Source organism: Notamacropus eugenii, chromosome 1 (assembly GCF_028372415.1).
Source record: "Notamacropus eugenii isolate mMacEug1 chromosome 1, mMacEug1.pri_v2, whole genome shotgun sequence".
In the NCBI taxonomy this organism is placed as follows: domain Eukaryota; kingdom Metazoa; phylum Chordata; class Mammalia; order Diprotodontia; family Macropodidae; genus Notamacropus; species Notamacropus eugenii.
This window is the reverse complement of record NC_092872.1, coordinates 715,189,852-715,202,584: the sequence shown is the minus strand read 5'-3', so window position 1 is coordinate 715,202,584 and position 12,733 is coordinate 715,189,852. Positions and strand designations below refer to the sequence as shown.

General features: G+C 43.2%; 1 protein-coding gene across 2 annotated transcripts in view; it reads left to right on the top strand.

The window, feature by feature from the left end:
- CMTR2 (cap methyltransferase 2) overlaps positions 1-12,373 on the top strand; it is a 30,747-nt gene extending 18,374 nt beyond the window's left edge. The window contains exons 1-2 of one of the 2 annotated variants that reach the window (XM_072636613.1): positions 5,040-5,168; positions 6,621-12,373. In XM_072636613.1, the coding sequence (XP_072492714.1) occupies positions 6,640-8,928 (2,289 nt within the window). In that variant the 5' untranslated portion in view covers positions 5,040-5,168; positions 6,621-6,639 and the 3' untranslated portion in view covers positions 8,929-12,373. Of the gene's footprint in view, positions 1-5,039; positions 5,169-6,620 lie in introns of those variants that run through there. The other variant, XM_072636614.1, reaches the window with a different exon arrangement.
- Positions 12,374-12,733: the final 360 nt, after the last annotated feature.

The following is a 12,733-nucleotide window of genomic DNA, read 5'->3' as shown; positions in this document are numbered from 1 at the left end:
GAGAGAGAGAGAGAGAGAGAGAGAATGCAATCTGCCAGAGAAGATGAGAGGGGATGGGATGAGTGGTTGGCCTTGGCAAAAATGGCCACCTCTCTGTCAGAAACTGGGTGATGATGTCAAGGGAGGTTTTTGAGATGAAGAGAATGGGAGAAGAAGGAGTTCATACAGAATGGTTTCAATTTTCTCAGTAAAGCAAGAAGTAAGGTCCTCAATTAAATGGAGAGAGGGAGTGGAAGAAAGGGTTTAGAATTGCTTCTTTGGATAGCAAGACAGGGAATTAATTAGAGAGGATTACATTGCTGCATTGAGAGTCAGTTCTGGTTGGTTAACATGAATTTGTAAGGTATGCAGACACCATGATTCTGAGACTTCTCCCTACTGTGCCCTAGGAGCAGAGGCAGCAGGCAGCAAGAATAATTAAGGGCTGACATTTAGTAAGAGATGAGTAGTGGTAAGAAGAAGGAAAAAGGATGTCTAGAGTAGAGGGTAGTGTAGAGTGTTGATGGCAAACAATTGGTATGAGACTGGAGAGGGAAAGAAGTGAAGTCAGGCAGGAGTACTGAATGACCTAATAAAGTATTGAATGTTGGAGGGAGTAGAGGTTTCCATGAAGGTGAAAAATAGGTGTAGGATGGGTGAGGCCGAGGGAGAGGTATGACATAGAAGGTTATGATCCGATAGAAAAATATCAGAATTTCTAATTCAGGAAGGGGAATGTTTGTCAGTAATGAGGAAACGTAGTGTGTGAACACCCAGGAATGGCTGAGGTGAAGAAATAGTCATGAGATTTAATGAAACTGAGAAACTGGAAGGTTAGGGAGTTTGAGGGTTCATATTAAAATCTCCTAGAACAAGGGTAGATGTTGGGGAAGAGAGGAAGTTGGTGAGCTGGACATTTTGTGTTTCATCCCAGTCTGACAATCTGTGTCAGCTCTAACAGCTCACTTCTTCAGTGCTCAAGTTCCCTCATTTATAAAAGTGAGAATGGCAGAGTTCCAAAGGTTTCTTCCAACCCTGACATGCCATGTTCCACATTCTGTGTTCTAAGTTTCTTGCACAGCTGACATGCCATACTCTGATATTCTTCATTCTAGACCCCACTTTGGGCCCCAGTTTATTCCACTGTAAAATTGCTGCTATGTTTGTTCTTTGTTCTCCAAGATGACCATGATATCAAGGTGATGACATGACTTGCACTTGACTTTGATTTGAGTTAGGGAGGGCTATGCAAGGTCACCAGCCTCACTTTCTCCTCCAGAACCATCTGGGTCCAGTGGCCTGATATTCATCAGGATGACTCCATTGTAAAATAGAGAGAATGGGTTAGGTGATCTCCTGTTCTAACCTTCTGCCAGTCTAGGCATGAGTAGTTTGTCAACATGGCAAATAACTTTGGCAGTAACTGGGTCTCCCACTGTATTTCCTCATAAGCCTCTGCAAGGAAGGCTCAAGGACTTCCCATGCCTTCAGGGTTGTCTTCTTTTTGTGAAGTTCTGCCTATCTGAAGGACCATCTTAGGGATTTCTAAATTCAAAGATTTGTATTTCAACAATCTAACTGAACAGAAATGAGAGCCTAAGGAGGATGACTGCAGTGAGGAGGAAGGAGAGGAGTCAGGTGTAAGAGATATTTCAGAGTAACTGCACTCCTTGGCAACTGGTTGGACATGTGGAGCGACTGGAGTTCAGGAGGACTCTGAAGTTGGTGTGCTGGTACATTTTACTGGACTCCTTTCCCTCTCCTCTTTATTCTTCATAGTAAAGTATTGCTTTCTATTTTACTGAACTCCTTTCCCTCTTCTTTTTATTCTTCATAGTAAAGTATTGCTTTCTGCATTGTGAAGTGAGGGGGGCGCTACATTTGAAAACGAAGGTGGTAGAAAGAAAGAAGGAAAGGAAGCATCAATAAACTGAAAGGCAAATTTCAAGTCTAAGGGAGTGATCTTCAGAGCAGGCAAGAGACAGGCAGTACTGGAGCAGGAGGACATGGTTTTAACCAAGGATGCAAGGAAAGGAAACTTTTCCCCATGGATGGGCCTGGAAATGCCATTGGAAGGGAGTCTTTTTCAAGGAAGGTCCACAGTGAGGTTTGCAATACTCTCTCCCCCACGATAGTTCTCTGACATAGGTAATCAGTGGGTAATCAGTCAATCGATCAATAAGTATTCATTAAGTGCCTCCCACGGGGCCAGAGACATAAAAAGAGGCAAAAGATAGTCTTTGTCTTCCAGGAGCACAAAGTCTAATGGGGAGATAACCATCAAACAAATAGGTACAAACAAGTTATATGATAGAGAAATGGGGAATAACTGCGAGAGGGCAGTAAGATCCATAGAGGAGTGGGCAAGGGCTTCCTATAGAAGGGAATTTAGTGGGGATGGGAAGGAAGCCAGGGAAGATGGAACATTCCAGGCACAGGGAATGCCTGAAGGCGAGATATGGAGTGTATTTTTACTAGAATAGAAAGGAGGCCAGTGTCACTGCATTGAAGAGTATGTATCAAGGAGTGAGATGTAAAATGACTGGAAAAGTAAGTGTGTGTGTGTGTGTGTGTGTGTGTGTGTGTGTGTGTGTGTATGGAGAGGGGCAGGACCAGCTTATAAGGGCAAACAGGAGTCTGTATTTGATCTTGGAGATAATAAGGAGCTGCTGGATTTTACTGAAAGAGAGAGAGAGAGAGAGAGAGAAGAGAGAGAGAGAGAGAGAGAGAGAGAGAGAGAGAGAGAGAGAGAGAGAGAGAGAGAGAGAGAAAGAGAGAGAGAGAGAGAATTTGTGTGTGTAGGGTGATGGAGTAGGGGGCAGTTGGATCTGAGCTTTAGGAAAATCACTGGCTGCTGAATGGAGCTGGCAGAGACTGAAGTCAGATAGACCAATCAGCAGGTCAGCAATAATAATAACAATATTTACATAGCACCTACTATGTGCCAGGCATCGTGCTAAGTGCTTTAAATATCTGATCCTTACAATAACCCTGAGAGGTAGGTGCTATTATTATCCCCATTTTACAGATGAAGAAACTGAGGCAAACAGAGGTGAAATGATGTGCCCAGGATCACACAGCGTCAGAAGTCAGATTTGAACTCAGGTCTTCCTGACTCCTGGTCCAAAGCTCTGGCCACTACATCACCTACTGTTCAGGCAGGAGGGGAATGAAGGTCTGCACCACAGTGGTGGGCCCATCAGAGGAGAGGAGAGAAGGGTATATTCGAGAGATGGTTCAGAGGTGAGATCAACAGGCCTTGGCAACTGCTTGGATATAGGAGAGAGGGGAAGATAGTGAAGAATTCAGGAAGGCTCCTAGGATGTGAGCCTGAGGAACTGGGGGAATGGTGTTGCCCTCTGTGGGAATAGGAAAGGTATGGGTGTATGGAGCGGTCAGCAAGGGCTGCTAATTGTCCACCTGGCCCTCAGCTCTCATCTGTGGCTCCAAGAAACTGTAGCTTGCATAGCAAGGCAGTAAGCCACTTCGGTAGATGGCTAAACCAGGCTGAAGGGAACCCAGTGGTTTCAGACCCTTCGACCAGTTAGAGGGGTATCTACCCCAAGCATATGAAGACTTCTCCCAGAGGAACAGGTGGATGAGAACATTTGTTCCAGTGGCCAGGAAGACTGCTGAAGCAGGCACTGGGGACTTTGATCAGACCTTGATGATGCATCCCAGGCCATGGCCAGTCATCCAGACTTTTGTCCTGCCACTGGACTTGGATGGTTCTGGAAGAGAGTGTGAGGCTGATGAAGTGTGTGCCTTTGCTGCACTTCAATCCAGTTCACGCAGGGTCCTCTTCGAAAGGAAGGAGGGAAGGTGGGGAGGCAGGAAGGTCTAGGGCAAGAGAGGATGAGACGATGAGTTTCAGATGTCTCCTGGACACCCAGTTCAAGATGTGCCAGGGTTATCCCTGTTTTACATACAAGGGAACTGGGCTCAGCGGTTAAAGTAACTAGCTCAGGGTCACACAGCTGGGTGAGGGCAGGGGGCTCAAACCCAGGACTGGGGACTCCTGACCATCAGGAAAGTGTGACTGTTCAACTAGGGGCTTTGGATTCCTGCTTAGAGAACAGACATGCAGGCTCGTGGGGCCATCTCCGAAACCATAGCTAACGAGATGACTTCCCAAACCCTGTTTCCCAGCCAGCAAAGGAATTTGGTCTGAGTGCAAATCCTGCCTGTGGGAGCCTAAGCAAATCGCTTCCCTTCTGTTTCTCTCGGTTCCTTATCTGTAAAATGGGGCTGTCAGGAGGATAAAACGAGTCAATACGATAAGGAGATGTGTGAACCTCAGGTAAGGGATTGTCTGCCACCCCCTGGGCACTCCCCGGCTGGGTGGCCCTCATCTGTAGAGGGAGCCTAGGAGGAGATGGCGATGCCCTCCAGCGTCTCTGACGGGCACCGCCCAGGAGGGCACCTCCTTCTGCCAGGGGGGTTATCCTTCTCTCCCGTTCTGCCATGTTGTTGTCGCCCTCCTCCTGGATCTGACATCATCATCATCATCATCATCATTAATTACTATTATTATTCTCTCCCAATAATGCCATCATTAGCATCCTCTCTCAATTCCACCAGGACTGACACTTATTCTTCTATCCTCTCCCAGACCCTCCTAGCCACGCCCCTTAGTGACTCCGCCTCCATCTCCTCCCCCTTAGAGGCGGGGCCTGGGGAGGCTGGAGGGGACCAAGCGCTAAGACGCCTGCGCATGTCAGTTCAGTTTACGGAAGAAGACGAAGGAAGGGGGCGGTCTGCGGAAGGACGCCAGGCGTAGTGACGTAAGCACGCAGGAGCTTGACCGTGCGTGACCCCGGCGGCCCGAGGCCGCTTCCGCACTTCGGTTTCCTTCACCTGGTCCCTCCGCCTCTTTCCGGTCTGGTGGGGCCTGGGCCGGGCGAGCCCCGCGGGTCCCGCGCAATGCGCCCCGGCCCAGGCGAGCTCCCGGGCCCCGGTCCGTCCAGGGGCAGGAGGGCGCGGGGGCCGCCCGCCCCCTGAGGAGTAATGACGGGAGCGAAGGCCGCTCGCGCCCCCGCGTCCTCCCGGCCCCGCCGCAGCCGCCGCCGGGAGCCCACACCCTGCCGCCGGGCCTCGCCTCCTGAGGCCGGGCTGCGAGCGTGCATTCTGGGCTTTCGGGAAGCGGCCGTGACCCAACGGCTTGGTCCTCCTCGGCTTCCTTCCATCAGGTCTGTAGCCGTGACCATGGGCCGGCCTCCTCGGGCCTCGTCCTCTTCCTCAGTTTCCTCAGCTGTAAGATGAAGGCCTGGCACCGGGGGACCCCGAGTCCCTTAGAGTCCGGTGACCTTTGGAACACCAGGGGGTCGCGATTTTCCGCACAGCAGGGGGCCTGTCCCTCCCCTCCCCCCGCTTCAGCTTCTTCCGGGGCTCTGCGCCCTGATGAATCTTCTGTCGGAACGGAAGCTCCCTCGCTTTCCTCTGCATGCCCGGCCTTCGGCCCCTGCCTTAGTTACTGTATTTACTAAATGCTGTTTAACGGATGCAGACTCCCCAGGGGAGGGGGGGCAGACTTGGTGCTCCCCAGCCCGGCGGGTGGCCGTGGGGGGATTCGAGCCCCCTGCTTCCACCCAGATCCCTTCCCTGTGGTCCGCTACACCCCGGAGCGCCCCTTTCCTGTTGGACCTGGGGGAAACCCTGAACCCTCTTAGCTCTGGTTTCATCCTCGTACTAATTAACACTGTCAGGTTGTTGGCCATAAAGCCCTTTGTCAGCTTATTTACGAGTTCTCCATGTACGTGAGACTTGAATATAGAACCTTCCCAGTTAAAAACCGCCTCGTCCTTCACATTTTCTTGTAAGCCTTTCCTCAGTTTGCTCAGTTCAGGTTCTGTCCTGGAGCCCACAGGTGGCCGTGTTTTACTGTCCCATGCTCTACTTTGCAGCCTCCTTGTCGTTTCTGTATGCTGAACATCAAACCAAGGGCCTTGGGCGTGCCATGCCCTTAATCAATACTTGTGAATTGACATCTTGGCGGTGGTGGACCAGTCCAGGCTTCTGAATGACTGTGGACTTGGCCTAGGGCTACTCTTCTCACCCCTCCTCCTTCTCTGGTCTTTGGAAAGTTTACATTTTTCACTAAACTCAGGGTCTTTTTCTTTGAAGTGGAGATAGTCATTCCCATAGTGGTGCTAGATGGCAAAACCCATTTAGAGGAATAAAAGGATGGTTTACGGGAAGAGTAATTTAGGTATAAATACAAATTGTACTCATAAACTACATTTATTTTTAAAGAATGAATTAAAGTTGAAATATATCGCTGTGATCCAGATTAAAATATTGAAGATAGGCCATGCCCTTGTATCCTGACATTGTAATAATAATGGGTGTAGGAATGCATGTGGGATTTATGGACTTTCAGTCCTACCTTTTTATGGAGATTCTGAATTGTCACTAAGCCCTAGCGCTTCAGAGATTTGTGATTTTATCATAGTAGCTGAGAAGTGTTTGATAATGTGCCTTGGGATTTTCCCCAGATGTTTACATGCAGGGTCCACATTTATTACCTTCAAACTGAGCCTTTTAGCCTTTGCTCTTTTGCAACTCTGGGTAACTGAACTGGGTCACTGAAGGCGGGGAGATGATGGTTTGTTTAACTGTGTGTTTGTTTTAAACTTTCATAGGTTTTAATCTGATTTGAAAATGAGTAAGTGGAAGCCCTCAGGTGACCAGGCAGGAGGCCTCGAAAAGTTCAGTCCTGACGTTCTTGCTGATGTTTCTGAACTCTTTGCCAAGAAGTTTTCCTATGGCAAACCACCCAATAATGAGTGGCAGTTACCAGATTCCAATGATGTTTTCACCTGTGATCACATAGAGTTTAATTCCCTTCTTGTTTTGAAGAATTCCATGAATGAAGTCAAAAACTTACTGAGTGATAAAAACCTGGATGATTGGCATCAGCACACTTCCTTCACCAATAAAGCTGGAAAAATCATTCCTCACATGAAAAAGATTGTAAATGCAGAGCTTTGTACCCAGGCTTGGTGTAAATTCCACGAGGTATTGTGTAGCTTCCCCCTTATTCCCCAAGAAGCTTTTCAGAATGGAGAGTTAAACTCAGTGCACCTTTGTGAGGCTCCTGGTGCTTTTATAGCCAGTCTTAACCACTATCTAAGATCCCATAATATACCCTGTGATTGGAACTGGGTTGCCAACACCCTGAATCCTTACCATGAAGCCAATGACAACCTTATGATGATTATGGATGATCGGCTTATTGCAAATACCTTGCCATGGTGGTACTTTGGTCCAGATAACACTGGTGATATCATGACCCTGAAACATTTGACTGGGCTTCAGCATTTCATAAGCAACATGTCTCCTGTTCACTTGGTCACTGCAGATGGGAGTTTTGATTGTCAAGGAAATCCAGGTGAGCAAGAAGCTTTGGTCTCCCCTTTGCATTACTGTGAAGTAGTCACTGCTCTGATGACTCTCAGTAGTGGTGGCTCTTTTGTTTTGAAGATGTTCACCCTCTTTGAACATTGTTCCATCAACTTGATGTACTTGCTAAATTGTTCCTTTGAGGAGATTCATGTTTTTAAACCTGCTACTAGCAAAGCTGGGAACTCAGAAGTCTATGTGGTTTGTCTTTATTATCTGGGTAGAGAGGCCATTCATCCTCTATTGACTAAAATGATGCAACATTTTGGAAGTGAAATTATCAATAAAGCTCTTTTCCCTCAACATATGATTCCAGAATCTTTTCTTAAAAGGCATGAGGAATGCTGTGTCTTCTTTCACAAGTATCAGTCGGAGACTATTTCTGAAAACATTCGTCTGTTTGAGTGCATAAGTGAAGTGGAACAAGCTAAGCTGAATAATTTAAGGGACTGTGCTGTGGAGCACTTCATGCAAAAGTTCCAAATGAAGCGCCTTTCCAGAAATAATTGGCTAGTAAAGAAATCCAGTATTGGGTGTAGTATGAATTCAAAATGGTTTGGACAAAGAAACAGATATTTTAAAACCTATAATGAAAGAAAGATGCTAGAAGCACTTTCATGGGAAGATAAGATGGCCAATGGATACTTCAATCATTGGGCTGAAGAGCATGCTATAAGTAATGCTGGGAAAAATACTGTTTTAGAAAGTGTTTGCTCTAATCTTGAATATCACTTGTGGTATGTCTTAGAAGGAATGAAATTACCAAAAGTAAAGTGCTCTCCTTTCTGTGATGGTGAGATTTTAAAGACTCTAAATGAAGCCATAGAAAAGTCATTAGGGGGGTCCCTGAACTTAGGTTCCACATTTAGACAAAAGCCACAGATTTGCTATTCTTGCCATGTTCTTTCTGAAGAGCTGATTTTTTCTGAGTTGTTGAGCCTTACAAAGTGCTCTCAGGATGAGTCAGCAGAAGGACTAAGCAACCAAATCAAGTGTCTGGTAGTAGGTTTGCCTCCTCTTGATAACAAAACCTGTCAGTCTGTGGAAGTGAGTCTTTTGGAGTCTGCCAGTCTCATGTCATTCCACTGTTCGTTGCTTCATGATGGAGAACCCCGGTATCAGCAGGTATTTCTGGACTGCTTTCTACGTTCCCTACCACGACTTCAGACAGGGGATGCTTTGATCTTGCCTGTACTGTCATGTTTCACGAGGTTCATGGCTGGCATGGTCTTTGTGCTGCATAGCTGCTTCAGGTTCATCACGTTTTCTTGTCCAACTTCCTCCGAGCCTCTGAGTGCGTGTGCGGTCCTTCTGTGTGTTGGTTATCGGGATCTCCCAACCCCTGTGCTCCAGTACCTGCAGAATCTGAAGGAACTGATGAGCACGTTGCTCAGCTCTGATGCTGCCAATCAGGTTTTGCAGTTTGTGCCCATGGAAGTTGTCCTTAATGGAATGCTGCTAGAATTTTTATGGGATTTAAACACTGCCATTGCAAAAAGGCAGTTGCATTTGATCATTCAAGGAGAGCAGCAGAAGTCCACATTGTGAAGCTGCAGACAGAGCTCTTTACTTTATCTGTGGCTTCAGATTTCAGAATTCCTTTTTGACTTAGTTTAAAACCTCAGGGATTTTGGTTTGGGGACAGCTCAGATGTTTGCAACATTCAAAGTTTCTTCAGTTTCACGAACCTGTAACTTCTAGGTATATATATATATATATCCATAAGCTTAGGCTTCTCTCAGCTATTGGAAAGCTGACTGACATGAAATTCAGCTGCTAGACTTGGAATGTGTGTGCAGGAGTAGATAAGGGTGCGTGTCTCTGTGGGCGTGTGTGTGTGTGTGTGGCTAGGCGTGCATGAGGGGGAAAGTTTGGAAGGGTAACTTTAGGAGCTGTGCCTGTGTGAATTCATCCAGTTGAGCTGATTTCTTTCTCATAACAGGCAAGGTATATTAACCCTGCAGCACCAAATCTCATATTTTAAAGACTGAACAGAGTAAAGGTCCTATCCTTGGAGACAGGTGGTGAGTCACTTCTGAACAACTATATTTCACCATTTCAGCTTTGCTTTTCAAGGTATCCCTCTGGTCAGGTTTCCTGACATGTAACTTTAGGCAATAAATAGCTTGCTCCGTTATTCAGATATATGTAGTTGACTTGTAAATTCATTTTTCAGATGGGTATTTTGGGGTATTCTGATCAAAACTATCTAACTGAAATGGTATTAGGAACATTTGAGCCAACAATCATGTTTGAAGTAGAAAAGAAAAGATATTCAGCATGCCTCATGCTCACTTCTGTATTAAAGACTACCCTTGGCAGTGGGACAGAGTTTTAGAAACGACCCTTTGCAATCAGTGAAATTTAAGATTTTTTTTTTAGTGCAGATTTATATACTTCTCTCTATATATATCCTCACATTGGGAACTTGGAATATAGCATATAGGGAAGGAGAATGAAGGGAAAGAATTGTGGGAAAGAATGATGGTTTAGTGGTGGAAATATTTTACTGTTTTGGTGCTTTCAATCTCATGAAAATTCACTCATGGAATAGTTAACTGAACAAACTAATACTGGAGGGGCAGGGGAGGGTAGGGGAAGGCTTTACTAGTTCATTTTGCTTTCTCTTATACTTAAGTGTTAGGAAAAATAGGATTTCTGATGGAAAATATTGGATAAATCAGCACTAGTTAGTAATTATATGATCTCTGTCAATCAAGAAATTGAAGAATGTCATTTTTGGCATGTTCATTTAAGACATTTTTGTTGGTATATTAAAAATAGATGCGTACTCTGATGGCTGAAGTAATTTGATAAATAATATTCTGCAAATTTTTCATGTTCTTGCCTGCTATTTTGAGCTCCATTACAGATTTGTGAATAAGTCACTAGCAGAGAGAATTTTATTTTCATTTATTTAAGAATAGAAGAGGAAGTTTAAAAAATGTGACTCATGCAGACATTTTTCCCTTTAAGCAAAGCTTGGAGTGGTTTAACAGTGTTCTTTCATTTGCTGTGGCCTAATTTGTAGTCATTAAAATTTAGATTCTAAGATTGTAATTTACATGGAAGGACCTGCTCAGGGAAAGTGTTCTGAAGGGGAACAAAAAGAATATGGAGTTGATGTTGGTGTTTAGGATGTTACATCACTGCTTGTCTGGTAGCAGGAGTTAGGTTTGTGAAGGAAACTAATATCCTGATTAATTGCCAGTCAGGTTATGGAAGCACTTTTTCTAATGTAGGGGAACCTGATAGATAATTTATTAACAAGAGAATTAGAAACTGTTGGAAAATTATTTTATCTGGCAGCTCTGTGTGTTTAAATTTGTTTTTGCTACTTTAATAAGTTCTGTATTATTGATGTGTACTTTTTAAAAACCTTTGATTAGCATGATTAGCATGAAACAGCATGGTATAGTGGATAGCACTGCCTTGGGACCAGGAAGACCGCTGACACCTGTGTGACCCTAAGGGGTCCCTTAATTGGTCAGTACTCTGGGCAGCTCTCTAGGAAGATGGGGGTTAGGTCAAATCTGGTCCACCAGTAAGAATGATTTTTATGTTCTTAAATACAGTAAAACTTTATTTAAAGATGTAATAAACATTTTTAGCTCCCAGCTGTACCAAAAGCAGGTGGGCTGGCTGACCTAGGCAGTAGTTTGCTGACCCCTTCTCTAAGCCTGTAGATTTCAGGTAAAGTACTAACCTGCTTAGGTAGAGGGAGTTTCTTTATTTGCGTATTAACTTGTGCTAGTGAAAACTTAGGCCTAGGTAGTCCTTGTCCTGTCTCTTGAACAGTATGTGGTTGAAAACTGATACTTAAGGAACTTCAAAGAAGCTATTAAAAGCTTAGCTTTTTAATGAGCATGAATGGATCTTTTATTTCCTTCTTCAGGCACTTTTCATCTAATTTATAGCATTTAAATTCACTCCATCAGTGAGGTTCTAAAGTTAAATGAGTTAGATGCAGATCTAGCTTCTAATAATAATTGGAAGTGATTTCAATAGAAGGAAAAAAGGTATCTCCAGAATGAGAAGAAGAAAGTAAGAAATCAGTTATGTGGTATACAACAGATCAAAGGACACATTAGATAATGTCTATGAAGTGCTTTGTAAACCTTAAAGCAGTATGTAATTGTTAGCTGTTACATTTTATATGGGGTTGAGTTTTTAAATTAGTTAGTTACCCTTAGTGTATTTTTTGAAGAGTGGTTAGCAGACATAAAACTCCACAAATTTAATTTAGTTCCTTAGTAAATTCAAATTGAAAGGGAGCTGTTTGTAAATTTTGTTTCTCCATTATGTATTTATACTAAAGTATGCTACTCCTAAGGAAAAAAAATAATTTTAGAACTTGGATTTTTTTCATGAGTTAACATAATAATACTTAGATGATTTAGATGACATTAAATATTTTTCCTCAAATAAAAATCAGGAAATTATAATTTGTTGTGTGTGTGTTATTGTTAGTATATTTGGAGTGTGTATGTTATTTTCTTCTAAAATTTTAAAATTCCAGTTGGGGTATGCATATTATATTTTAGTTTTTTTTATTATAAATCTTGATATGTAAGAAAACTACTGAATGGGAAGAACAAAGAAAATGTATTTATTGATATTATTATTTTGTTCATTTTTGATAAGCATAAGAAATTTAAAAGTGTTAAAATAATTTTATCTCCTTCAATATAATTAACTGAATATTTGTATTAGTTCTGATACTTTGAGCCTATGGGACATGAATTTTTGACGCATACTTTGAGAAAGGAAAATAATTTAATTATAATCTGAATCAGATATGTTTTTTCTGAGTATCCCCCTTTTCAGTTTTCAGCAGAATATGCACGTTTAAGTGCTCTGTTAGTTGCCATAAAAAGGGCAACACTGAATTTATGTACAATTTTCCCTACAATTTTCATATCTACTATGTTGAAATGATATTTTTAATGAAAAATTATCTTTGTAAATAAACAATTTTATTTAATTTGCTGAAGCTTCTGGTTCTTTTTTCCATTAGTATTCATTTTTTATAAAACAAATAATTTTGAAAGTATAGTAGCAAATATACTTTTGCTGTCTACCTTTGGGAATTTCTTTCCATTCACTTCTCAACTAGGCCAGGACTGGAACCTACTTTTGCATACAAAGTTTACTGAGAAAAAGAAAAAGTAACAAAAAATTATTAGTGGGTTTTCTCTAGTATGGTGAATTTGTTTCAGATCTTAAGGTTAACCTTTTCTGTACTTCACCTAAATACCTCTGCTTGAATCACAGAATTTTAGAATTAAAAGGCAAGTGGGATGCAGAATTTATGGCACTTAGTCAATACCTGAATGGAATTCCCTGCATCTGA